The sequence below is a fragment of the Aspergillus japonicus genome (genome assembly GCF_003184785.1).
Source record: "Aspergillus japonicus CBS 114.51 unplaced genomic scaffold BO86scaffold_1, whole genome shotgun sequence".
NCBI lineage: Eukaryota > Fungi > Ascomycota > Eurotiomycetes > Eurotiales > Aspergillaceae > Aspergillus > Aspergillus japonicus.
In genome coordinates this window covers 1,337,443-1,361,174 of record NW_020291638.1, presented here as the reverse complement: position 1 = coordinate 1,361,174, position 23,732 = coordinate 1,337,443, and the positions used below count along the sequence as shown (strand labels likewise).

Sequence of the window (23,732 nt, the reverse complement as noted above, 5' to 3'; positions counted from 1 at the left end):
TACCTCTGCTAAATAATCTGATTTTATGCGCGAAACGGAAGGAAGCACGAAACCGCGGAACGCGTCTTATAAGTTGATTGTCATCCAGCTTCATCGTCTACACTTTTTCTTCTTCCCAGAAAATGATTCTCTTAATCCTTACTGGCTTCGATTGATGTGATGATCAGCACTTGGCTTTGATCAGTCACACTACTTCTAATCAATTGGACTCTTTCTGCTCAAGATTCAAGCAGTAGTTCGGCAGTCGAGTCGAAGTCAATCAATGAAATCTAGTCCATGATAACTGCATCGTTCATGGCTTGAATTACTTTCTTGTATCCTTCGCAGACACCCCTAGTATGTCTACTACCAGTTGCAATGCCGGTCAACTTCATTCCCAGACTGGTGGACATCTCCAAGGCGCTCGCGTCTCCTGGCAATGTTAACATCGTCGGCGTCGTGGTCGACGTGATGCCCGGCGTTTGGAAGTCTCGGGGCTCCTCTACCTGCATTACCTTCACGATCAAAGACACCAACTTGGAAAATGGCCATACGTGGGACGGGTTGAAGGTCAAATACTTTAGGGATAACGAGGATAGTCTGCCACCCGTCAAAGTGCATGATGTAATTCTGCTGCGCAACTTATGGGTTCGTGATCGATTCATGGCTGTGTTCCTCAAGCAATTGACACTCACGATTCTCGCTGCAGGTCCGGTCATTACAAGGAGGAACCCTGGGAGTGGCCGCGCAGGATCGGTGCATCCCATGGGCCATTTTCCGTTCAGACCCGAATCCGATGGCCAGGTCCTCGCCGATCTGTGGCCCCCAGCCCTTTGAGCCTGATGCGGTCGAAAGAAAGAAGGCCCTGTCTCTGCTGGACAAAGTCGCTAGCATCCACGACTTTCGCAAAGCTTCGGTGGAAGCCCGTCCTCCACCTTCCTATGTGGTCCAGACCTCAGCCCCGAACTCCAGGTCATACAACCGCAAGAAATTCTCGCTTATCAAAGATATCGAGGAGCAGACGTTCGTTGACTTGGTCGGGGAAGTGATCAAGATATACCCCAATGATAGCGAGAAGGCCTTGCTTTATCTAACTGACTACACTTCCAACAAAGATCTGCACGACTATTCACCTGACAATGACGGGGGCAACGGCGACGGCTGTGAAGGAGACACCTTCAACTACCAGAGACGATTTCGAAAGAAGTGGACAGGGCCCGCTGGTCAGTTGTCTCTCCCGGTCACATTATGGGAGCCACACGCAGCGTACGCCCGTCAGAATGTCGGGGAAGGTGATATCGTTCTCCTGTACAACGTCCACATCAAGAAGAATCGCATCAACGGGAGATTGGAAGCTACCGTTCATACCAACCGAACCAACCCTCTGGCGGCAAACGTGGTCGTCGTGCAACCTCACAAGGACGTGCGAGCCCAGCAGTTGATCGACCGGAAAACCGCATACTGGGAATCACACCCTCGAAAACGAAAGCCCGTTGAGGAAGACAACCAGAAGGCTCCCAAAAAAGTCAAAGCAAAGACGCGGAAGCACGACGCCCCCGCGGAAGGCCAACAGCTTTTGGCCCCGCCCGTCACCAACCGCGGCCGTTACGAAGCAAACCCTCACGGTCAGTCACCTTATATGAATAGGATCCAGGAAGGCTGAAACTGACGACCCTTGATAGTACGCGCCGGCAACCCGTCAGTTCCCACCCGAAGTCTCGAGGCTATAGTCGCCTCTGAAGAGCACACCAACCGGTCACCGGACAACATCGAATACCGCTTTCCCTTCCAGAACTTCTGCTATCGCTCGAAAGTCCGCGTGGTTGATTTTTTCCCTCATAACCTGGAAGACTTCTCAGTCCCAGTTCCCCGAGCCTCATCAAACGGAGGCGGTGACAGAGAAAATAACGACTTCATGACTTGGGAGTGGCGCTTCTGTCTCCTAATCGAAAGCGTGCCCCCGCCCCCAGCAGGGCAAGCCAAGCAGCAAATGAGATTGTTTGTCTCTAGGAGCGAGGCAGTGTACCTCTGTGGTATCGATGCAGTGGAGTAAGTCACAACCGTTCACCTCTGAACAGATTCCATAGGCTGACGCCGTATCAAATCGCCATCACTCAGCCTCAGAAAAAACCCGGTTGACCTTGAGAATCTGCGAGAAAAATTGTTCCATATTTGGGGCAACCTAGAGGAACTCAAGCGAGCAGCCAGGGAGAAAGGCACAGAAGCGCCACGTAATTTGGGTGCATTATCACAGCAACCGTTCAATTGCTGCATTCAGGAATATGGGGTCATGTGTAGGCATCGCATTGGCACGGTCGACGGCGATGATGTCCCGGCATGTACCCATGAGGACTGCTTGGGCTGGGAGAGGCGGTTTGCGATGTTCATGACCACAATCGATGCTTAAAAAGGAACTTGAAATGATGGTTCTTATCTTCTTCTACCTTTACTATACTCCTAGCGTCATGCTTTGAAGGTCATTTCCCAGGGTCTGGTTTGGGTTTTCTGGTCTCCATGTATTAATCCATTGCATCCAACCATCTTGTATAACCTGGGGATAACCTGGGGGGTTAATAACTATAGGGCAATACCTTCATTCTGGATATACGTTACGTTATGAAGCTGAATAGTATGAGACCGCTCCGTATGCTCAGACCTGTGTTAAATGCACCAACTCAAGGCTACCTCGAGTGAAAGGGAGCAGCATTATAAGGAAACCAGCACTTCCAAGGGAGCCCTCTGAATGATAAAAGATAACAGGAAAACAAATGGTCAAAAGGCTTTTCACCGTACCATATATGTTTGTGGTCAGGAACGCTAAATCTTAGTCACCTTCACAACAGTGGTATCGATGCCATGCGAGGCTGGTTCGAACCGACAACTGGAGCCCCAATGGCACTCTCTCTGACCCGGCTCACTATAGGGACACCGGTGTCCAAACGTACATTCGGGGTCGTTGCATTCCAGTCCATAGCGGCAGGGAATCATACGAGCAATGGCTGTCAACATTACATGTTCGCTTCTTGTTAATTTATGCGAGTGATCATGCTGGCAATCATCCACGGGACACTCCCCCTGCAGATGGTAGTAATTGCACAGTCTCAGCTTCTTGAGGCGATTCATTTCCTGCTGGTTAATTTTCTTCATGTCCAGCCTGTCGACTCGTTGTCCGTATTTGTTGCGCTCGACGACCTTGGGCTGTGCGGGCGCGGCCGCTTTGGAGCGCACAACCTGAAACTCCTCTTCTGGGCTGGATGGTCTGGATGAGGCGAGCGATAGTGATACGCTGGGGGTTGTGGACGCTTGGTTCCCAGACCGTGGTGAGAGCTTTGCCTCCGGCTTGGGTGACGGAGTGAGCTGAGAGCGGGGCTGCGTGGCCACGGCAGCTTTCCAGGGAGACCAGATGGGAAAGATCTTCGAGTCGCGGAAGATCTTCGGCCACTGCAACGTCCTGAATGATGAGCTAACTGCATTCAAATTCTCTCCGAAAGGCAATGCTTCGAGCAAGGTCACTCGCCCCATCAGGTCCTTGTCGTCAAGGTGATCTCCCAGAACTTGGAAGAAGGAATTCTCGTCCGCACAACCTAGGAGAATTTGATGACAGTGGCAGTTATAGAGATTGAGTTCAAAGGCCTCTGCATGGAAATGGTTGTCAAATCAGCGTGGAATGAATGCAGGATGGAGACTGAAGAAGCTTACCAGCGATCTTATTGTGCGCACTATCCGCTTCGGCGCCCGTGTCCACGATGTCGATCGAAGGATAGCAACTATTGAAGCCGCGAATAAAGTCCTGCAGCAACAACGGGTCTGTGGTTATGCCGCCTCGAATGCAGGTCTCGCTTAGTGCTTTCACATTGATATACATTCTTGTCAACAATTTGGGGCCCTTCGCGCTGGGGAGCTGGTCGGTGTTAAAAGCCTCAAGCTCGTTGTGAAGCTTCTGGGCCGCGAGTTTCCCGCCTGACGTCCCCTTTTTGAGGTACTCATCCTTAAAAATGAACCCAGACCCGTCCAAGAGAACAATTATGTAGGGTTGGCGGTTCTGGAATGCGATGAGAAAGTTGAGGTCAGCACAGACTGTGTCGCGGGAACTATAGAGCGTCAGACCCACCATGGAAAGCTGGAACCGAGAGACCTGTCCCATTAGTTCCATCTCATGTACTTGAATATCTCGATTGAAGCGCTTCTCGCGCTCATGATCAAGCTTTTCCTGTTCGAATGCATCTTCAAGCTGCGCCACTCGCTGCAGGAGTTCCTGTGCGCCGGAAAAGGTAGTGTTAAGGCAGTGTATACATATATGGATTATCGCGGATTGAGTAGTTGTGCATGTACCTCAATCAGCAGGTTCTTTTTCTGTTCGGTGAGAACCAGGTTTCTATAGCGATCCAGATACGTGGTGGCCGTCATGGTGATCAGTCAAGTCAGGGTTAAACGCGGTATTGGTACTTCTGGCTAATCGTTCAAACCAACAACAAGAAAATGAAGTGTGGAGGTTAGATCAGGAAGAGAGAAAGAGTCAAAGATAAGTGTTGTATATATAATGAACTTCAGACGAGCTGGAGATATAGGCAGATGAATTCAGAAACTAAGTATAATTAGACATTCACTGCGATTGAGATTACAACACAAAAGAAGGAGAGGAGAGAAGAGGAGAGAGAAGTTGCTCTACAAGGATTGCAATCAAAGAGTCAAAGGCGTGGAGCTGGACTGACACTTGACACTGGCACTTGCACTAAATAGTGAATAGTCTACGGATTACTAGTGCAGTAAGTCAGTAGGTAAGTTACTGTACAAAACAAAGTACGGAGACTGGCCTGATAAGCGCGGAATGGCAACTGGCAGATTCACCTTGGAAGCTGGCGACTGACCGCCCGGGGAAACTGCCGTAACTGCCGGAACAGCTGAGTCAGCTGTTAACATGGGGAAAGCAACCGAACCGAAACGCCTACGTGGAGCAAACGCCCTCCCAGCCGATTTCCCCTTCACATCATCATCTACGATCCTCCTCCTCCTCCTCCTCTTCTTCCATCTTCCTCTTTCCTTCCCCCCACCTCTTCTTCCCCCCCCTTCCCCTTCCCTTTCTTTCGTTCTCCTCTTTCGGTTCTTGCATCGCTACCTAAAGCCGTCACACAATGGCTCGTCTTGGTTTCTTGTCTCTGGCTCTCCTTTCCGTCCAGGCCCTGATCGGCGGCGGTCTCGCGGCTGTATGTTTTACCCTCATCTGAATCAATTAGATGACTCACGTGTCTCAATGTTCGAGTCACTAACTTAATGCTCTTTCTCATATCTCTAGGACGCTGTCGAGAAGGAGGAGGCCCCCCAGACTCCCAACCTTGCTGTCACCGCGCAGGCTGCTTTCCCTGCCTCTGAGTTCTTTGGCGTGAAGCTGGTCAATGGCCACCCGACCCAGGCGCTGATCACCTTCGCCAACGATGAGCCCAACCCGGTGACTGTGAACTTTATTGGAGGTTCTCTGTGGTCCATTGGCGAGGAGGAGAACCGCATCGTTCGCAACCTGACCGCCCACCGGTACAGCCTCGAGATCCCGGCCGGTGAGCAGGAGAGTGTGAACTTCAACTTCGCCACCGAGATGCACCCCCAGGATCTGAGACTTGAGCTGGCTTCCGTCATCTCTGACATCGAGGGCAACGTCTACACTCTGTACACCTACAACGGCACCGTCAGTGTGGTTGAGCCTGAGACCAGCATCTTCGACCCCCAGATGTAAGACCTCACTACTCCCAGTCACCCAGGGAATATTCACTTATAATGCTGGCCACAGTCTTTTCCTGTACTTCTTCCTCCTGGCCTGCTTCTCTGGTGTCGTCTACTTCTTCTACACCGTCTGGATCGCCCCCTACTTCCCCCAGAAGCGTCGCGCTGGCAAGGCCCCCGAAACCACCAAGAAGTCGACTGTGCCCAAGAAGGAGGAGATTCCCGTGGAGGGACCCGCTGTCACTTCTGCCACCACCTACAACGCCGACTGGATCCCCGCTCACCACATCAACCGCCCCGAGGCCCGCAAGGTGAAGGGCAGCAGCTCCCGCTCTAAGAGCCGTGCTTAAATGTCATTGGTGACATCATGAACGGTGGCTGTGTAAGATGAAGATAAGGGAAGGATCCAATGCTCGTAGAGGGGACCTTGAGTGGTTCTTTCTATAAGGCTGAAGACAGGAAGACCAGTTGACAGATACGACTGCTGAAAACGTGGTCAGCCGACTGGTGGTCCTGTTCTTTCATTTTGCGTGTACATTTACGTCCACAGTTGATTTAGGCAAATGAAGCTTTTGCAACTTAGGCTTCAGGGTTCCATTAGAAACACTCAAGGATCGAATAATGAAGTTACACAAGGGGTACCACGCCCTTGGTCCTTGAATCCAAACCTTTTACCATCTCCACGTGTCCACTGTGGATCTTCCATTATAACTGCCTCCAAGCGTCAAACTCCTCCGCGAGGTGCGCCTTGAGCTCGGCAAACCGATTCCCAAACCCCAGCCCACAGCGCCAGCAGACAAAGTCCCGGCGCAGATACCCCATCTCATCCGGCCTGCGCCGGGGATCATCCTCCGCCAGCGGGAAGTCGTCGATGGGCACGAAGAACGGCGTAGAGAAACTATTGTAGTGCTTCCGATGCTTCAGCCGGTCGCTGTACCGGTCCACGGAGAGGACATGGACGTGCAGATGGTTCATGGACGGATGCGCGTGGATCCCACACATGAGCTCGCGCTCCCAGTCGCGCCCGCGCGGCAGCTCCGCCGGCGGGGGGTTGCAGTCCAGCGCCGCCCGCCGCGCCGCCTCCTGCGCCGAGAACCGCCCGTGCAGGCGGCGCAGCTCGCCCGCGGCCAGCGCGCGCAGCCGGTGCGTCTCTGCCCGCACCTTGTCCAGGAATTCCCCGTCGGCGAGCGCGTCGAACGGGTGCAGCCGGGTCTTGGTGGGGTCGCGCGGCAGGAGGAGCAGGTGTAGCGTGGATTTGGGGAAGAGGTCGCGGACTGCGACGAAGGAGTCGTTGTGGTAAATTACGGTGGTCGGGGGGTAGGCCGTTGGGTTGGCGATGTAGGCGCCGAGTCCGTCGCGGGGACCCCCGATGGCTCTTCGTTTTGAGGTTGGAGTGGTGGTGGTGGCGGTGGTGGTGGTGGTGTCGGTTTTGGTGGATGTCGATGTGGATTTGCGCTGCTTGCTTTTCGTGGACATTAGCTCCGCGACTGTGGGATTTTTTTGGTTAGAACTATGAGTGATTGTTTTATCGAGTCTCCTCGGTATGCGCCGGGAGGTAATGCGAGGGAGAGGGGTGAGGAGTGAGTGTAGGGAAAGGGCATAAACGGCGCAACTGCAATCGCGATGGATCGCTAGCGCAGCGCTCGAGTCGGACATACAGGCATCTCGCTTGGTCGCATTCTTCTTCTCCTTCCCATCTCCCGAACTGTCTGCTCTGTAACCCGATGACTCGGACATGGTAGCAGAGCTATAGTATCACGAGTACCTCACCATTGCTTGCACGTGTTTGTGGTCGCAATGAAATCATCAAGCAGTGTAGTAGTAGAAAGAGGGAAAGTTCAGATGCGGAGAGCACAACCCGAGCCAACTTAACCCAAATTGCTCCCCGCAGCGACACCAACTCGACCAAAGCGGTCAACGTGCGGGACAACAATTAAGTCAATCAATTCATTAATTGTCAACCCAGCAGCCAGCCAAAAGTAAATCTCCGTGCCACGACTTCGTTCTTTTCTTTGCCTACCAGAGGGGCATTCCCTTGCTCCCTCTCCTCCCCCCATTGTAATACTATCAACATGGGCCCCAAGAAAAAGTCCGAAAACCGGGGAGGCGCTCCCAAACCGGGGACGAAGCAGGCCAAAGCCGCGGCCGAGCGCACGGCTGAGACGGCGAAGAAAGCGCAGACCACGACCGACGAGCAGAAGAAACCTTCGGTCAAGGAGGTCATCGGAGGGGCATCATGGACCGGGAAACTGCCCGTGAATATGCTCGCGGAGCATTGTCAGAAGCAGAAGTGGGAGAAGCCGGAATACACGATGGTGAGTTTTGTGGGATCTGGGTTCTTCTTTGGGATAGCTCCCAGGAATCATAACCCTCACACCTTTTGTGTGCTGCCAGCGGGCGCGCAATGTCTTTTGCTTGGACCCGATTCGATGGACAGGGATCTGACTGCAGATGTGACAATAGATGAAAGTCTCAGAGGGGTTCGTCTCCAGCGTGATATTGAAGCGCGTTGATCCTAAGACTCGCGAAACGATCGTCCTTCCTCCGATGAAGCTACCCCCGTCGCATAAGCACCTCGCCGCTCAGCCTACCGCGCTCGAGGCTCGACATTTCGCCGCGGCGTATACGTTGTACCGAGTCTGCAATATGAAGAATCTCCACATGATGATGCCGCCCACATATAAGAAGCTCTGGCGCGAGGATTTCACGGATCTCAAGGCGGCGGACTCCAGGGAAGGGAAGGGCTGGATGTACGAAGCTGACCCGTTTCTGGCGAAGCTGGAGCGCGAAAGCGCTGCGGCAGACTTGGAGAAGAAGCGCAAGGAACGGGAGAAGCTTCAGGCAGCCAAGGCAGCGGAGACGACGGTCGATCTGGGACTGGGTTCCAGCGGTGGTGGGCAGAGCAAGGGACGGAACATCTGGTCGCGTGCGCCCAAGGTTGATCTTGGCGGCAAGATCCGTCGTGAAATTGAGGGTATGCTGAGAGAGCATGCGATCTGGAACCCCTACGGGGTGGAGATTCCGCGAAAGGAACGTGGTGCCATTGTCGACGAGCTCACTCGTCTCGGCTTCCGACGCAGCCACGTCGAGGAGGCGGTCGGCACTTGTAAAGACCGAGAAGAGGTTCTCGAATGGCTCCTCATCTACGTGCCGGAAGATGATTTGCCTCGCTGGTGTCTGCCCGAGGGCTACTCGGCGGGTGTGAGTCTTGCAAGTGATGACCTGGCCAGAGAGGCCAAGATCAAGCGTCTCACTGCGATGGGATATCCCGCTGATCTCTGCACGCGGACTTTGGATAGCAAGAAGGGAGATGAGCTTGCGGCAGCAGAGATCCTCCAGAATACATTGGTCCACGGCGGAAATGCTTCGGCTGAGCCTGCTTCATCTGGGGAGGAGGACTTATGGGCAGAGGAGCAAGAAACACTTGAGGCAATTTTTGGGGAAAGGTATATACGGGCTTCTGACAAGGTCTGTGAGATCAAGGGTGAAAATTCCGATTTGCCAGAGTCGTTGACTTTCCGGTTCCAACGACCTTCGAGGCACTATCCATCTTCTCCGCCGATCATCTCTATCCAGGCGAAAGGTATTCCTGCCTATATACGTCTTAGTGCGATACGTCAGGTGGTTCAGTACTCCGAAGAGAATTTCGTGGGAGAGCCTATGATCTATAACATGCTGGATTGGCTGGAGACCAATCTTCCCTCAGTCATGGAGAATCCAGGGAAGCTGCGAGACATCTCGACGGTGACAGCTCCCCTAGCCCCAGCCGGGGCCGACTCGAATCTTCCCGTGCGCTCGTCGCGCAAGAGAGGATATGAGGTCAAGTGGCAACCAGGTGCACCACAAAGCGTCTCACTACGCGAGTCCTGGGAAGCGAGGCAATCAACCAAAGAGCAGCAGGAAATGCTTCGAAAGCGCCAGTCGCTCCCGGCCTGGAACACTCAGGAGGCCATCATCAATGCTGTGAACACACATCAAGTTACAATCATCTCCGGAGAGACCGGTAGTGGAAAGAGTACCCAATCCGTTCAATTCGTGCTCGACGACCTGATCAAGAGAGACCTCGGCGCGGCCGCGAACATCATCTGTACCCAGCCGCGTAGGATCTCTGCTTTGGGCCTGGCGGATCGAGTCAGCGATGAGCGATGCACATCCGTCGGCGACGAGGTTGGATACATCATTCGAGGAGAGTCGAAGGCTAAGTCAGGGCGGACAAAGATTACATTCGTCACGACGGGTGTTTTACTTCGTCGCATGCAGTCGGGCGGTGGTCCTAATGGCGATGTTGCAAGCTCTCTCTCAGATGTCACTCACGTCGTCGTTGATGAAGTGCACGAGCGCAGTCTCGATACCGACTTCCTCCTAGCCCTTCTCCGAGACGTTCTGCGCCGCCGCAAGGATATCAAAGTCATTCTGATGAGTGCAACCCTCGACGCAGAGATCTTCATCAACTATTTCGGCGGCCGGCAGTCGGTTGGGCTGGTCAACATCCCGGGACGTACTTTCCCTGTCGACGATTTCTACTTGGACGATGTTATTCGTGACACTGGCTTCTACCCGGAGCTCACCGAGCGGGACTTCGACGAGGAGGCTCCATCCTCGCAGCAGACCGACGAGCCCCTTGGCAAGGTCCTCCGAAGCCTCGGAATGGGTATCAACTACGAGCTAATTGCCTCTACCGTCCGATATATCGATGCCAAGCTGGGCGACCAGCCTGGGGGCATCCTGATCTTCTTGCCCGGTACCATGGAGATCGAGAGATGCCTCAACGCTGTGAGGAGAATCCCGAATACTCACCCGCTACCTCTCCATGCTTCTCTTCTGCCCGCCGAGCAGCGTCGGGTCTTCCAAAGTGCCCCCAAAGGCATGCGAAAGGTCATCGCTGCCACCAACGTCGCCGAGACATCCATCACTATCGAAGACATTGTGGCCGTCATTGACACCGGCCGCGTGAAAGAGACGAGCTATGACCCGCGAGACAACATTGTCAGGCTACAAGAGGTGTGGGCTTCGCAAGCAGCCTGCAAGCAGCGCCGCGGACGTGCCGGTCGTGTCCGGGCAGGAACATGCTATAAGCTCTACACACGCAAGGCCGAGACGAGCATGCCTCACCGGCCTGACCCGGAGATCCGGCGCGTACCGCTGGAGCAACTCTGCCTGTCCGTGAAGGCCATGCAAGGCATCAGCGACGTCGCGCACTTCCTCGCCAACACCATCACGCCGCCCGAGAGCACCGCCGTCGAGGGCGCCCTGGACTTTCTGCACCGCGTCGGGGCCCTCGACCACGACCGGCTCACAGCCCTGGGCCGCTACCTCTCCATGATCCCGGCGGACCTCCGGTGCGCCAAACTGATGGTCTACGGCTCGATCTTTGGCTGCATCGACGCCTGCGTGACCATCTCCGCCATCCTGACGGTCAAGAGCCCCTTCGTCTCCCCGCGCGACAGACGCGAGGAAGCCACCGCCGCCAAAGCCGCCTTCACCAAGGGCGCCAACGACGGCGACCTGCTGACCGACCTGCTCGCCTACCAACAATGGTCCGACCGCGTGCAAGCCCACGGCTACTGGCAAACCCAGAGCTGGTGCATCGCCAATTTCCTCTCGCATCAAACTCTGCGCGACATCTCCTCCAACCGCGCGCAACTCCTCACCTCCCTTAAAGACGCCGGCCTCCTCCCGGTTGACTACTCCTCCTCCTCACGCGGCGCCAACAACTGGAACCGCAACACAACCAACAAACCCCTCCTCCGCGCCCTCATCGCGGGCGCCTTCCAACCGCAAATCGCGCAGATCTCCTTCCCCGACAAGAAATTCGCCGCCTCCATCACCGGCACCGTCGAGATCGACCCGGACGCCCGCACCATCAAGTACTTTAACCAGGAGAACGGCCGCGTCTTCATCCACCCGAGCTCGCTGCTCTTCTCCGCCCAGAACTACCCCGGCGGCGCCGCGTACCTGAGCTACTTCACCAAGATGGCGACGAGTAAGGTGTTTGTGCGGGATTTGACTCGTAAGCTGCCCCCCCCCCTTTCTGCCCTCTTTCTGCCCCCTGCCCCCCTACCTGCAAATCAATTTCTTTTGTTGACAAGCGTGCACAGCATTCAACGCCTTCTCCCTCCTCCTCTTCTGCGGATCCATTGACCTCGACACCACGGGCCGCGGGCTGATCGTCGACGGGTGGCTGCGGCTGCGCGGCTGGGCGCGCATCGGCGTCCTCGTGTCCCGGTTGCGGATGATGCTGGACGAGGTGATTGCCGGCCGCATCGATCAGCCGGCTGCTGGGGTTGGGTCTGCGGGCTCCGGAGGGGTGAGCGGGCCGCTGGCGGACCAGGTGATCGAGGTCGTGAAGCGGTTGGTCGAGTTTAATGGGTTGGATCAGTGAGGTTTCGGGGCGGCTGCGGGCGGCGGACATTGGATGAATGCATGATTGTTTTTGGGAAGATATTAGCTAGATCGTTGGTTAGATAGATAGATGGGTCGGTTGGCAGAGGACCCGACCCGGCTTGCTTTGGTGGGGGATTTGCTTGGTTAAGATGATGCTAGAAGAGAGGTCGTCGTACTAAAGCATGGAGGAGATAGAGATAGAGGGATATCTAAGAGGGCCTGGGTTGGTATTTACTGACCGTGCTGGTGGGACAGCCGGTGTCAATGACAGCGCTCTGTACTAGCCCCTAACCCCAAGCCTTGAACTAGATTTAATAGGTCAAGATACGCCGCTGCAGCATATAGAATAAGAAAAGTAAGATTCATTTTCATTAATACCTGCGCCATAATCCTGGATGATAATCCGTCGAGCGGGAAGAAAAAGGAAGAGAAACGAAGTGTGTCGCGTTAAGAGAAGGAAAGAACAAACGTCATTCCAAAATCCGGGACAGAAGAGAGAAAAGGAAGATCGAAAGGGAACAGTTTCATCGTGCGTGACACTCTTCGACAGGCTTGCGTCTCGGGTCGTGGGGTCACTGTCCATGAGGGACCAAAACATGCCGGAAACGTAATCATCACGAGGCGGCATGGCATAATCGACCGGGCATAAGAAGAGACAAAGGAGAGGAACAAATGGGCAGAACCTGAAGGAATGGCAGGTTTCAGGAAGAATTAGGAAAAAAGAAATAACTAGCCATCGATTCCATGAACTCCCGAGCCTGGATGTGTTGCGCGGCTTTCATGTCATCCGAATCATTAGATCAATACAAAAATCAAAATAACTCCGCCTTCCCTTGGTATCTGATGTCCTGACTCTGTGGTCAGTTTTTCTTTTTTTGTGGGTTCTAAAGTCCAATGTGCATAACTTGGGACATCGCCCCTAGTCCATTGATTAATGTGTAAGGAAATGTAGAGAGTGAAAGAAGGAGCCAAGCGTTCTGGTCAGTAGCACGTGGGTGTGGGTTGATCGATTCCTTTTACGGTTCGGCGCTTGACTATCGAAGCAAAAGCCTTAGCGAGGACCTGGATGAGGAACGGCACTAAATGTTGACTTTCTTGCAATAGTGGCCTGCTTCGAAAGTCGAGTTCCGGCGGAAAACAGAATTGTCTTTGTGGTTGTCAGGGAGAAGAAACCCTCGCTTCATTTCGGCCTCGACGAAGAGAGAAGCGCGTTTGTATCGCTTGTCGGTATACTTCTCGTAGATCGCGGCATGGTGTTTGCTAGGTCTCTCGCAGCACTCCATCATGAGGGAAAGGAGAGGCAGAAGCTGAGAGTAAGTGTATCCTGCATAGTGGGTATGGGCGGGTGTCTGTGCTTGATTAGCATCTCTCACGCGATTCAGATTGCGGTAGTCATACCCAGTCGCCCTTTCCCAGCATCAGTCTAGCCAAACAATGAGCTCCCGCTGCAACAAAGCTAGCAGGGCTGCCAACGAAGCGTTCGTCCATGATGGTGATTTCCAGAAAGTACTTGGCTAAAGTGCGCGTCTCCAGATCATAATCGTCGGCTTTGCTGATGCGGCGCAGGAAACTCATCGGACCAGGGCACCCTAATTCGAACTGCAACATGCTCAACATGAACCATTCGGCTTTCAGGATCTCGTCCGCAGAATACCCGCCGTCGACCATGTAGACAATCTCTTGAATGGACGGGCAGTTGATCTCTTCATACTTAGCCGCGATGAAGATCGCAGTGGCGCCCACCAATTGAAGCTTGTTGAGAGAGACAATCTTGCAGGACAGGAACCGGTCAATATAATTGACGCAAAGGAAGAGAGTCTCAGGCAGCAGAGAGAACCGATGGTGGACTTGCACTAGCCAGTCCATGAGAACCGAGCGCATCGACCACTGGATCTCGGCCTGGTTATCCATGTAATGCGCATTTGGCAATAACTTGATCTATACATAGCAGGCATTGTTAGTGACTTCCTCCTTGTCAATTGTGTGGTTTACACGGGGTCCATACCTCTTGCTCTCTCATATACTCGAAAATTTCCTCACTGTACTCCGCAACCATACTTGTGTCCCAAAACTCATCTTCAATATCCTCCTCTGTTCGCGTAGCTTCAACAACTTGCTTGGCAAGGGCTAATTCCCGTCGGACTTGCTGAGTGTACTTAGGGAACAGGACCGTCGTAGCGCCGCCGGTAGTGTTCTCGCCACGCGAACGATAAGAGCGAGCCGTGATGTATCCATCATCGTCCTCATTCTCCTCTTCTTCATCGTCCCAATAATCTTCAAATTCGGCCTGTGCCGGCTGGCGATCATGGGCGACGTGAGAGCTTGTGACAGATTCGCGGTCGGACTTGATAGCAGGATCAGATATATCGTGGCCTGCAGGGCCAAGTTCCTCGCGGGCCTCGCGACTCTCCCTCACACCTTGCACCTCACAAACGTCATCATCAAGTTTGGACGATTCTTTGTCATCTTCTACCAATGCGGAGCTGACAACAGCGTGCTCTTCCAGTTCTCCGACCACAGGATCTTGGACCTCATCTGATTTGGTTTCTTCCTTTGCGCCATCTTGCTTCGCAGGTGCAGTAGGCGCATGTGCAAGGGAAGGTTCGCACTTTCCTTGCTTCGCTTCTTTGTTGGTTTCCTTGGATGTGTTTTCGCATTTTTCGGCTTGTGCCTTGGATGTGTCCTTGAAGATAGTGGCCCGCTTGTTCAGGATCTTGCGGGTATTCGTAGCCTGCTTTGACGGCTCGACGGACTTCGCATGAGTGACATTGGTGACATTACTCAAGATCCCCTTCATCCCTCCTGGGCGTTGGGCTGGTTGTGCTAGGACAGTGGACTTCTTCTCAATGACCACCGAGGGCTTCTCGGCAGCTTTGGATTGCTTCCTTCCAGCAAGGGATGCGTCGTCGCGGCTACCATTGACGGGCTTGGACGTGTTGCTGACATCCCCAAAGGCCGCCCGCTTGGTGGTAGGCTTCGAAACGCCGTTCTGATAGAGGGTCGACAATGCAGGGGTCGATTTGTTCCGCTGGTGGATGGATTTGCCGGCTGCTGCAGGGAAGGGGGCATTTTCGTCGCCGCGGACGCGGATTCTCTGGGGCTATGGAAATAAAATGTGATTAGCTCTGGTTTCGAGGCTGACGCGACCTTGTAAAAAATGTTTAAGATGTCCTCAGCTGCATGGGCGCGTGGGTACATTGCGCACTGAGGACAACAAATGGCCGACCAGGTGATCGACACTATCGAAGAGGAACAACGAAAAGACGATAACGTACCTTTGCATCCATGTTGAACCAGGGTCAACGTTCACTTTGAGCCTCCAGGACTCGACGTGGGTTGTGGATGGGACTTGGGCTGTTGTTGTTTACTTCTCTGCGCTCTGCGCAAGAGCAGTTTGTTGCAGCAGCCAAAGTTATACTAAAAGCGGCCCCAAACAAACAACAACAGCAACAACCACGCCAAGACCAGGTGCTGAGAAAACGAAGAATTGATCCAGTGATGACCGGGACAAAGGTTCACGCACTGGATTGGCACGAGGCTTTTCTGAAGCAGTTTGTAGAGAATTTCAGAAAGACTTGGAGAAAAGCGACGAGGAAGCAATTGAGAAGGAAGGGAGGGGAGGGCGCGACCTGGACAGGGCAGGGCAGGGCAGGGCAGGACAAAAACACTGAAGGCGGAGGCTTGAAGGCTGCTGAGGGAGCAACAGCAGCACTAACTTCACTAACGGCATGGCAACAAAGGGCTGTATTACCCAAAACGGTCACTTCCTTACTTGGTTACCGTCAACAACCAGCTATGCTTATGTCAGCCCAGGATTCCTCCCAAGCTGGCTGCAGTTTGCCTGGTTTGCCTGGTTTGTCTGGTTTGTCGGTCTTTCACACCCCATGTGACATCACTCAGCGCGTCTTCCCGCTAGCACTTCATTTCTCTTTCGCCCAGAAATCTTGCGATCCGCGGAAAGATCATGATATTTCCAGCCAGCAGAATTACCTCCAGAACAATGCGATTTGGCTTCTGAATTACATTCATGCATTCTTGCTTTGGGCGGGTGTGGGCAGGGGCCGAACTATGGGCAGGCGGGGGACGCGCCGGGCGACACGAAACTGCTCGCTCAGGAACGCGAAACCACGTGACCAGTCCGGGCGCTACTCTCCGCCATTTCGCCCGGTCATTTGAGGCTGGATGTCGCAATGGATAGAGGTCGACGAACAAGCCTGTTGATTGGGGCTACAAGGCGCAAGTGGTTCTCCAAGGGGTTCTTCAAACGAGACCGATCACTAATTCAGAGATCTTGCCGAAGACACCGGTATAAACAGGCAGGAGAAGGGAGAAGGAGAATTGAGGGGCGTTTGCGATCGAGATTGGAGCCAGCGCATATTAGGAATGAATGATAAATGATGAAAGACCAAGAGAGGGAATCATAATGAAGGCAGCGTCAATGACTTGAACAAACCCAAGTTTTTCTCGCTGGCTTTACAAGTTCTGTATTCCCTGTCTCCTGAGTTCAGTTTTGCTGCGGTCTTGTTCTCTGGTTCCCGTTTACACCCGTGCAAATGCCAACGTCGCCAGGAAGCCACGGTGGGACGCGGATCCGGCGCTGCCTATCATGATACGGGAGGGAGGATCAAGTGGTGGAGGGGAATCAGTCCTCGTCTGGTCAATCGCCGATCGCGACTGTGGGGATTGGTCTTACAGAGTACAAGGGTTGCGCCTTTTCACACAGCTGACAGAATTGAGGGGGAAATATCCACATAGATAAGCTCTTGTTGAATCAACCTAGAATAAACTGAGGGAAGGTCGAAGAAGAAGATGAAGATGAAGCAGCAGCAGGGAAAGGGAACAGCCGACTTTTTGAGGTATTGTGAGCGAACCAAAGCGGACTATTGAATGAGCGCAAAGTTTCGGTGTGGCCAAAGGACAACAACAATAGTCGACGTTGCAGGACGAAAGTCACTCAATCCGTTCTTTATTCGGAGTTTATTGATTGACTCAATGAGACAACGACAAGAAAAGAAGAGCCCCGCCGAGCGACCCCCCAATTTCTTTCCATCCGAGGGATCCTACAACAACAACTAGATATCTTCATTTCCTTCTTCAGGCTCTTACCACTTGCTGTTTCGCCTACTTCATCCTAATCATCTATCTGCAATCAAAAACTCGAGAAGGAAAGACCTTCTGGATGGTGGTGTCTATGTGACCTATAATCATCACCTTACTTGTTAGGGTGTGGGCTGCTGCACAGCACTGCACCTGCTCCAAATCCCTTCCCTTCCCTTCCCCCCACTCATCCGGCTAACGACATCGTTGCGCCGGTTGGTGGTGGCTCGGAGTTGCTCGTCTCTGTGTCTGATTTTGCGCTTCACATTCATGCTTTCTTAGTCGCTTCACATTTCTCCTTCTCCAATGCGATCCCCCAAGGTTCTCCAAATCATGATAATGGCCAATGCAGACAACTGTATAACTCGACCTTGCGAACCACTGTGAATTGAAAGAAGAAGGGAGTAAGTACCTTTGGGGAGGATGACGGAACTAATAGAGAAAATGCGATGTCGCACCGGGACCTGCAGACTGACTGGGAAATGGATGGCCACTGGATGGAAGGAGAGACGGCCGGATAGACACGCTCTACCCGCGGATAGAACGCATTTACATACATACAGTAACCTAGTAGTGAAGCAACGTTATCATGCTGGGGAGGGGAGGGGAGGGGAGGGGAGGGGGAAAAGGTCGATGGATAACTTGTGCCTACCCGACGGTTGGTGAAGGACAATCCCTCGTCCATTCATTCATTCATTCATCCATCCATCCATCCATCCATCCATCCTTACGTAGTCCATGCTGGCGGATGGAGGGAGGGAGGGGTAAAGAAAGGACAAGCCTGGACTGGCGCAGATCATGAAACGAGGCAGCAATTGGGCGTGATCGCTGGTCGGTGCTGTTGGCCTGGAGCCAGAGCCAATAATGCCCCCATCATCTCCATCTTTGTCCCTCTCTGTTGCCCCATTCCGTTCTGCTCATTCCACCGGTTCCATCAATCAGTTCAATCCACATGCTTGTGGTTGACAGACTGGGGTAGAAAGATGAAGATGAAGAAGGGAACGAGGTTCGCATCGCTCGATTCAACCCCAGGGTCTGTGAGCATGAGACGAGCTCCGGGCGGGAATTTCAGCCCTGCATGTCTGAGGGAATCCCGTTTCCCAGTGGGAGCAGCGAGAACGAGGAGGAACAATCCGGATCGCATTGGCGCAACGAGCGACGGCCGCTGGTCGCATCGAGCAGATTTGCGATAGAATCCCCTTCTCCTCCTTCGCCCCAGTTTGCGCCTGTCGGATTTATCTTGTGGTTTGGTACATCAAGCATGAACAAAAGAACAAAACCTGGCGGTGACTTCGAACCGGATCATTTTCCTCTGGGGATCGCAGCTGGCCCATGTCTGGTGGTGACCGGGATGTGATTCGGGGGTGTCATTCGACGTGGCCGCGCTGAGGATGTGCCAGCCAACCCGACGCCACTCCGCTTTCTTTCCCTCTAGGTGATTGTCTTGACCTTCTCCGTTTGTGTCGTGCGACGAAGAGTGGTCTGGTATTTATCAATTTTGAGTAGGAGCTAGTCGCTACGCACAGATTATCTACGTAATTAAGCTATCTGCGAAAATTCTCGTGACACGCTCGACATGCTTATGCCCAAAGACGGAGATCTGCGGATGGTGGAGGTGGAGGTGGAGGAGGAAGTCGCTGTCGGTTTGCGCCAGAGCCGGGCTGATGGCTCAACCATCCGAATGTCTTTCGCACGCTCTGGCCCATCTTCTGTTTGTCTATAGTTCAGAATAAGACCGTTATCCCAGAGAGACAGGGGTTGCGACTCATGGCGAAGGGGATTAAATGCCGCCTGGGACCTTCGACGGTCGCAAAAGAGCAGTCAATGTTCCCCGTAGACGCCGCCGTATCCGGGCCGTAGACGGAATGCGATCTGGGACTTTTGCGATGCAATAGACCAGCGCGCATTGCACAATTTGCAAAATATGGAAGATAAATAGACTCAATTGGTGATATAATGAACTTGAGGTTGTTTGTGAGTTGGCGATAGAAAAATCTATGGAAAGGGGGAGAAACAAAAGACGTATGTGGTCACCGACCCCAGTACGTAGCTTGCTGAAGTGGTGTGGGTGAAACCACTTCTGGGCTGTCTTTCAGTCAGTCGGCTTCTCCCTCTTGTGTCTCTCTCTCTCCCTCCTCTTCTTCCCTCCTCCTCAACCCTCTTTCGACAACTCAACCCTCGACTTCGTTCGCCCATCGCCTCTTCGCCCCTCATCCTTCCTCGATTTTTGGGTGCAGTATCTATCTGGTAGGTTCTCCTTCATCGTCTCATTCTCTTTATTTGTGTTCGCAGCTCGCAGCATGGGGTGCTGGGCCGCTCTGTTCTCCTGACTCGCTTCGGCTCTGCGTGATGCCACCGCTGACATACCCAAGCGCTTGGTAGAACGACTCACCTCGCCCACGGCCCGACCCCCGACTCCCTCCTCCCATCGCCATCGCTGTCCTTCCTTCTTCATCCTGTCGGATCTGGTACATGGGTGCGACTCTGGATAATTCAGTTTGACCTGTCATCGGTGCGTCTTTAATCCTCTTCCTCCTCTTCCGAGCGATTCGGGTTGTTTCTTCCCTGCTTCTTCCCCAATGCCCACACCCGTCTTTCCCCCCCCTCCTCAAGTCTGCAATCCATCAGGATTCAACAAGCCTTGCAATACCATCGGTTTCCTGTTATCGTCTCTCTCACTGAAGACTTCTCAGTCATCTGAGATCCCTCTGGGAACACATTGTGCTGACATTCATGCTGGTTTTCCTTTCAGCATCGATCGGTTTTTTCTCGCCTTTGCCGTCGCTTTCGCCTGTTGCGACTTGGGGTGTCTTCATCCCATCCACCACAACTCGGGGTCATCGATCCTGTCAATATAATCAATCGCGGGTGATCCATCTTTTAACCAACCTCTCCTGGGTTTACTGTTGTGGTAGGTTTGGATGGACTTTGCCCATGCCCTCCTCATATTCCCGTTTCTGCCTTTTCCCTCTTCCAACATCCGCCCACCCCCACTCATCCTGTCACCTTCCTATCCGGATCGATCCTATCCACCCCCAAACAAGAGCAGCCGGTTGATACGATCATCAATGTAGTAGCAGTGTGGTAGCACCCGCTTTTGGACCTTTCCCATCATGCAAGCTGTCTCGTACGAACAGCATGCGGCTCCTGGGGCGTCGCCTGCCTATAGCGATTATCGCTCGCCTCAGGAGCCTTCCCCCAGGAGCTCGGTGCCTAAGAACGTCGCCTTCGAGCTGCTACTCGATGAGAACTCTAAGGTGCGGGCTCGCATACCTATGCGAGTCCAGATCTATCCCCATGATACTACGGATTCCATTGTGACCACTGTCAAGAATTTTTACGGGATTTACGACACCACTGCTAGCGGGGTCAGTTTTGAGGATGAACAGGGTATCACCCTTATTGCCAGGTATGAGAATCTCCGAAATAATATGACGGTGTACGTGCGAGTCATCCCCGTGCAAGCCTATACTGAAGGCTACGGGGACCGCTTTTATGGACACCTGCCCATGGACGCTCGCAAGCGCCCCAGTCTGGGAGAGCCTTTCCAGATGGCGCCGGCAATGCAGGCGGCGCACATGTTGGAGCATGGGCAACCCCCATCTCGGCCAGCCTCCCGGCTCGCCCGGAAGCGCAGCATGTCACCGTCCGGGCGCAGCCGTCGCAGCGCATCGCAGCACAAACAATCGTCGCGCGGGGGCAACAAGAGCCGAGGCTCCAGCACGCATGGCAGTTTTATGGAGGACGGAGGCTATAGCGACAGTGAAGGCGGCTATGGATCTGTCTCGGGCGCCAAGAAGCCTCGTAGTGAGCAGTTGGGTAGCTCAGATATCAGCATGGAGAACATCCTTCAAGATGGTCGCAGGAAGCGGCCGAAGTTTGAAAGCTCGGTAAGGGACACCATCATACGTAGCCTCAATGCTTGGACAGTTGCTGACCATCGATTCCACAACCATATAGGAATTGCCGCTGTTCGCCCCCCCTCAGGTGCCTCTCACAACCTCCACCTCCTCCATTTCCCCTCAGCGCCGGTCGATCGGCCAAGAAGGAGCCGTCTCACCTTTTGCCCGCCCCACTCAGCGACCCTATAACTCCCAACCACAACAACCCCTTCTTCCTTCTCCTCAGAGCTATGGCCACAATGAACATGCCTATAGCCTTCATCAGGGCCAGAGTTCTGTCTATGCCACGCCGATGGTTCCTGACCACGGACATCGCTTGCGCGACCGGGCCACAACCCAGTCATCGGGGCAGTACAGCAACAATTCGGCTGGTCGCAACACGGCTCCTGGGGTCCTCCCTACGCCCGACCCAACCATCGCGAGCTGCATCTCCGATGAGGATGTGGCCATGCAGCTGATTCGTCTGGGCGATGCTTCAAACTTCTCGCATGGTCGCACATCCGCATCTACCCTGGATGATGCTTTCAGCGGCGCCGCGGATGCTGCCTCCTCGACTGGCGCTACCAGCGATGGTGACGAATACAGCGAGGATGATGATGACGATGATGATGATCTGCCCTTACGAACCAAGCAGAGGCTGGAATCCAGCCCAATGTTGCCTCCGGGTGCCATGAAGCGCACCCACAAGCGATTGGACGACATTCTGCCCAGCTTTGACAGTTCTGATGGCAGTTACGATGGCTACGATGATGAGTATAACCAGGAGGACGGACACCATGATCACACCATCAAGAACGAGATGGACGATGATTCTCTTTATCACGAATCGGCTCCCAAGTCTAAGAAGGTCAAGGTCCGCGCTGGTAGCACGACCTCGACCAAGGCCCGTGGGTCCAAGTCGGCTCCAGTGCGCCCGAGCAAGACAACCAAAGCGACCACCAATGGTGCCGTGCGCAAGGCTAAACCGACTCCCACTGTGGTCACCCAGAAAGCAGCGGTGTCGCCGGTCCTGGCTAGCCCAGCGCCCGTCCGCAAGAGCTCGACCTCTTCTGTGACCCTTCAACACCAGCACCCCCACCCACTGGCTGCCGATGAAGAGGATTTGTCCACCAAGCCGCGTTGCCAGCGATGCCGCAAGAGCAAGAAGGGCTGTGATCGGCAACGCCCTTGCGGCCGATGCAAGGATGCTGGGATTGGCCTTGATGGCTGCATCAGCGAAGATGAAGGGAACGGTCGCAAAGGCCGCTACGGTCGTCACATGGGGGTTCCCGTGAAGAAGACCGTTGATTCTCCTCACGGCACCGAGGCCCAGACACTGGTGGCTACTGCCGCCCCTATGCCTTTGTCGTCGTCGTCGTCGTCGTCGTCGTCGTCGTCGTCGTCGTCTTCGTCTTCGGCTGCTATCGCCGACAAGAACAAGAAACGCAAGCGCTAGACCCATCCTGTATCCGGCATGAGGATGACGGTCCTGTGGGCTTTTCCTATCTCAGATACACCTTCGCACCTGCACCTGTTTGTCCAAATATCGACTTATGAGCTGTGCCTGGATGGCTGCATTTCCGCAAACATATTTTACCTTTTACTTTTTAACATAGACGAGTGGAATTATCTGTGTATCGCATCTTTCCCCTCCTTTCATAACCTTGACCCTGTACCGTTGGCCTTCCATCCTGAAGTCCTCCGTCCCTCTTCTGCGCGGTACCTTCCACTCCTACCTCGGTCGGAGTGGGTGACCCTGCGGCTGTTCGGACGGCTCCTCTGGGTGCGTCGCTCATTCCAACCTCTCACCTTACACCCACGCTCCCTCCGACTGTCGACCTCACAACCTCGCATCAACTCGACGAGCCCCGAGCTCCTGTCACGGTCCCTCACATCGTCATGCTTGTCCCATTACACTCTGCATTCTATTCAATAGTTCTAGCGATTGAACTGAGCGGGTTGATTGTGTTTATTGTGTCGTGTTCTTTTGGCGTTATCTGCAGCTGACTTTGATGCGGCCCTGTGGGGTGCCTGGTCGCCTTCCACCACTCATTACCGTGCGATGATTGTGCCAAAGTATCTGGCTTGATTGGTTTTGTTGTTTTTGAATGGCCGAGTTAGTATTCGACTGATCTGGTGGAGACGAAACAATAACTTTCAGGTCTAGGGTGATCGAATAAGAAATATATGTTTCTAATGAGGATCTATACAGATACTGTAGACCCTGGCCAGGAGGTGACTTAATTGCATCCAATCTTGCGTTGTTACTTTATTAGTAAATTCAGTCTATTGATATAAGGTTGCATTCTAATTCAGCTTAGAGTATTGTTTAGTTCCTTTGTTCGTGGTCAATAAGGGAGTCACTTGCAGACGGAAGGGTGGGATGAGGCTGCTGACTAAGCCACTGGCAGATGCCCGCCAGTCGGGTCACGGGTCGGGCCAGACCATACCCAATCGAGGCTAGCGGATACAAACTTCCGCCGCCCCGCACTTTTTCGCGGGCTAGATAGACGCGCGCTTCCCGAATTTTCTGCCCGCCGCGGCCGCCGAGTGGCCGACAGGCAGTTGAACGGGAAAAAAAGTTTCGGGAGTTTAAACCATCACCACTTGACAATCTCACTCATCCTTCTTCTGCCATTTTACGACGACCCTGCCAATTCCATTTCCCTGTAGTCC

General features: G+C 53.7%; 7 protein-coding genes across 7 annotated transcripts; 4 read left to right on the top strand and 3 right to left on the bottom strand.

The window, feature by feature from the left end:
- Positions 1-16: 16 nt before the first annotated feature.
- Positions 17-2,573, top strand: BO86DRAFT_351822 (telomere-binding alpha subunit central domain protein). The gene is made up of 4 exons (XM_025669447.1): positions 17-627; positions 689-1,604; positions 1,662-2,028; positions 2,098-2,573. The coding sequence occupies exons 1-4, from the start codon at positions 358-360 to the stop codon at positions 2,384-2,386; spliced, it is 1,842 nt and encodes a 613-aa protein (XP_025533617.1). The 5' UTR covers positions 17-357; the 3' UTR covers positions 2,387-2,573.
- Positions 2,564-4,667, bottom strand: BO86DRAFT_351818 (CCCH zinc finger protein). The gene is made up of 4 exons (XM_025669446.1): positions 4,312-4,667; positions 4,091-4,234; positions 3,679-4,021; positions 2,564-3,614 (listed from the first exon to the last, which is right to left on the bottom strand). Exons 1-4 carry the CDS (start codon positions 4,384-4,386, stop codon positions 2,797-2,799), a joined length of 1,380 nt encoding a protein of 459 aa, XP_025533616.1. The 5' UTR covers positions 4,387-4,667; the 3' UTR covers positions 2,564-2,796.
- Positions 4,668-5,019: 352 nt separating this feature from the next.
- On the top strand, positions 5,020-6,321 carry BO86DRAFT_384785 (putative translocon-associated protein, alpha subunit). Its single transcript, XM_025670957.1, has 3 exons — positions 5,020-5,183; positions 5,273-5,703; positions 5,762-6,321. Exons 1-3 carry the CDS (start codon positions 5,112-5,114, stop codon positions 6,042-6,044), a joined length of 786 nt encoding a protein of 261 aa, XP_025533615.1. The 5' UTR covers positions 5,020-5,111; the 3' UTR covers positions 6,045-6,321.
- A 78-nt stretch (positions 6,322-6,399) lies between these two features.
- Positions 6,400-7,483, bottom strand: BO86DRAFT_452462 (DNA 5'-adenosine monophosphate hydrolase; the record flags this gene model as incomplete). Its single annotated transcript, XM_025676929.1, has 2 exons — positions 7,353-7,483; positions 6,400-7,181 (listed from the first exon to the last, which is right to left on the bottom strand). Exons 1-2 carry the CDS (start codon positions 7,429-7,431, stop codon positions 6,400-6,402), a joined length of 861 nt encoding a protein of 286 aa, XP_025533614.1. The 5' UTR covers positions 7,432-7,483.
- A 283-nt stretch (positions 7,484-7,766) lies between these two features.
- On the top strand, positions 7,767-12,282 carry BO86DRAFT_328375 (RNA helicase; the record flags this gene model as incomplete). Its single annotated transcript, XM_025668637.1, has 3 exons — positions 7,767-8,009; positions 8,158-11,704; positions 11,793-12,282. 3 exons carry the CDS (start codon positions 7,767-7,769, stop codon positions 12,074-12,076), a joined length of 4,074 nt encoding a protein of 1,357 aa, XP_025533613.1. The 3' UTR covers positions 12,077-12,282.
- Positions 12,283-12,931: 649 nt separating this feature from the next.
- BO86DRAFT_9774 (cyclin family protein) lies at positions 12,932-15,504 on the bottom strand. The gene is made up of 4 exons (XM_025677842.1): positions 15,354-15,504; positions 14,084-15,178; positions 13,477-14,016; positions 12,932-13,427 (listed from the first exon to the last, which is right to left on the bottom strand). The coding sequence occupies exons 1-4, from the start codon at positions 15,363-15,365 to the stop codon at positions 13,158-13,160; spliced, it is 1,917 nt and encodes a 638-aa protein (XP_025533612.1). The 5' UTR covers positions 15,366-15,504; the 3' UTR covers positions 12,932-13,157.
- Positions 15,505-20,288: 4,784 nt separating this feature from the next.
- On the top strand, positions 20,289-22,512 carry BO86DRAFT_374691 (putative C6 finger domain protein; the record flags this gene model as incomplete). The annotated part of the gene is made up of 2 exons (XM_025670446.1): positions 20,289-21,065; positions 21,136-22,512. 2 exons carry the CDS (start codon positions 20,289-20,291, stop codon positions 22,510-22,512), a joined length of 2,154 nt encoding a protein of 717 aa, XP_025533611.1.
- Positions 22,513-23,732: the final 1,220 nt, after the last annotated feature.

Excerpts from the sequence above, each read along its gene's own strand:
- BO86DRAFT_351822 (XM_025669447.1), top strand. The coding sequence starts at position 358 with ATGCCGGTCAACTTCATTCCCAGACTGGTGGACATCTCCAAGGCGCTC. Across the intron at positions 1,605-1,661 it reads TTACGAAGCAAACCCTCACG|TACGCGCCGGCAACCCGTCA; the intron begins GTCAGTCACCTT and ends GACCCTTGATAG. Across the intron at positions 2,029-2,097 it reads TGTGGTATCGATGCAGTGGA|CCTCAGAAAAAACCCGGTTG; the intron begins GTAAGTCACAAC and ends GCCATCACTCAG.
- BO86DRAFT_384785 (XM_025670957.1), top strand. The coding sequence starts at position 5,112 with ATGGCTCGTCTTGGTTTCTTGTCTCTGGCTCTCCTTTCCGTCCAGGCC. Across the intron at positions 5,184-5,272 it reads TCGGCGGCGGTCTCGCGGCT|GACGCTGTCGAGAAGGAGGA; the intron begins GTATGTTTTACC and ends TCATATCTCTAG. Across the intron at positions 5,704-5,761 it reads AGCATCTTCGACCCCCAGAT|TCTTTTCCTGTACTTCTTCC; the intron begins GTAAGACCTCAC and ends TGCTGGCCACAG.
- BO86DRAFT_9774 (XM_025677842.1), bottom strand. Across the intron at positions 14,017-14,083 it reads AGTATATGAGAGAGCAAGAG|ATCAAGTTATTGCCAAATGC; the intron begins GTATGGACCCCG and ends TGCTATGTATAG. Across the intron at positions 13,428-13,476 it reads TGCTGGGAAAGGGCGACTGG|ACACCCGCCCATACCCACTA; the intron begins GTATGACTACCG and ends AATCAAGCACAG.
- BO86DRAFT_351818 (XM_025669446.1), bottom strand. The coding sequence starts at position 4,386 with ATGACGGCCACCACGTATCTGGATCGCTATAGAAACCTGGTTCTCACC. Across the intron at positions 4,235-4,311 it reads AAAAGAACCTGCTGATTGAG|GAACTCCTGCAGCGAGTGGC; the intron begins GTACATGCACAA and ends TCCGGCGCACAG. Across the intron at positions 3,615-3,678 it reads TGCGCACAATAAGATCGCTG|AGGCCTTTGAACTCAATCTC; the intron begins GTAAGCTTCTTC and ends ATTTCCATGCAG.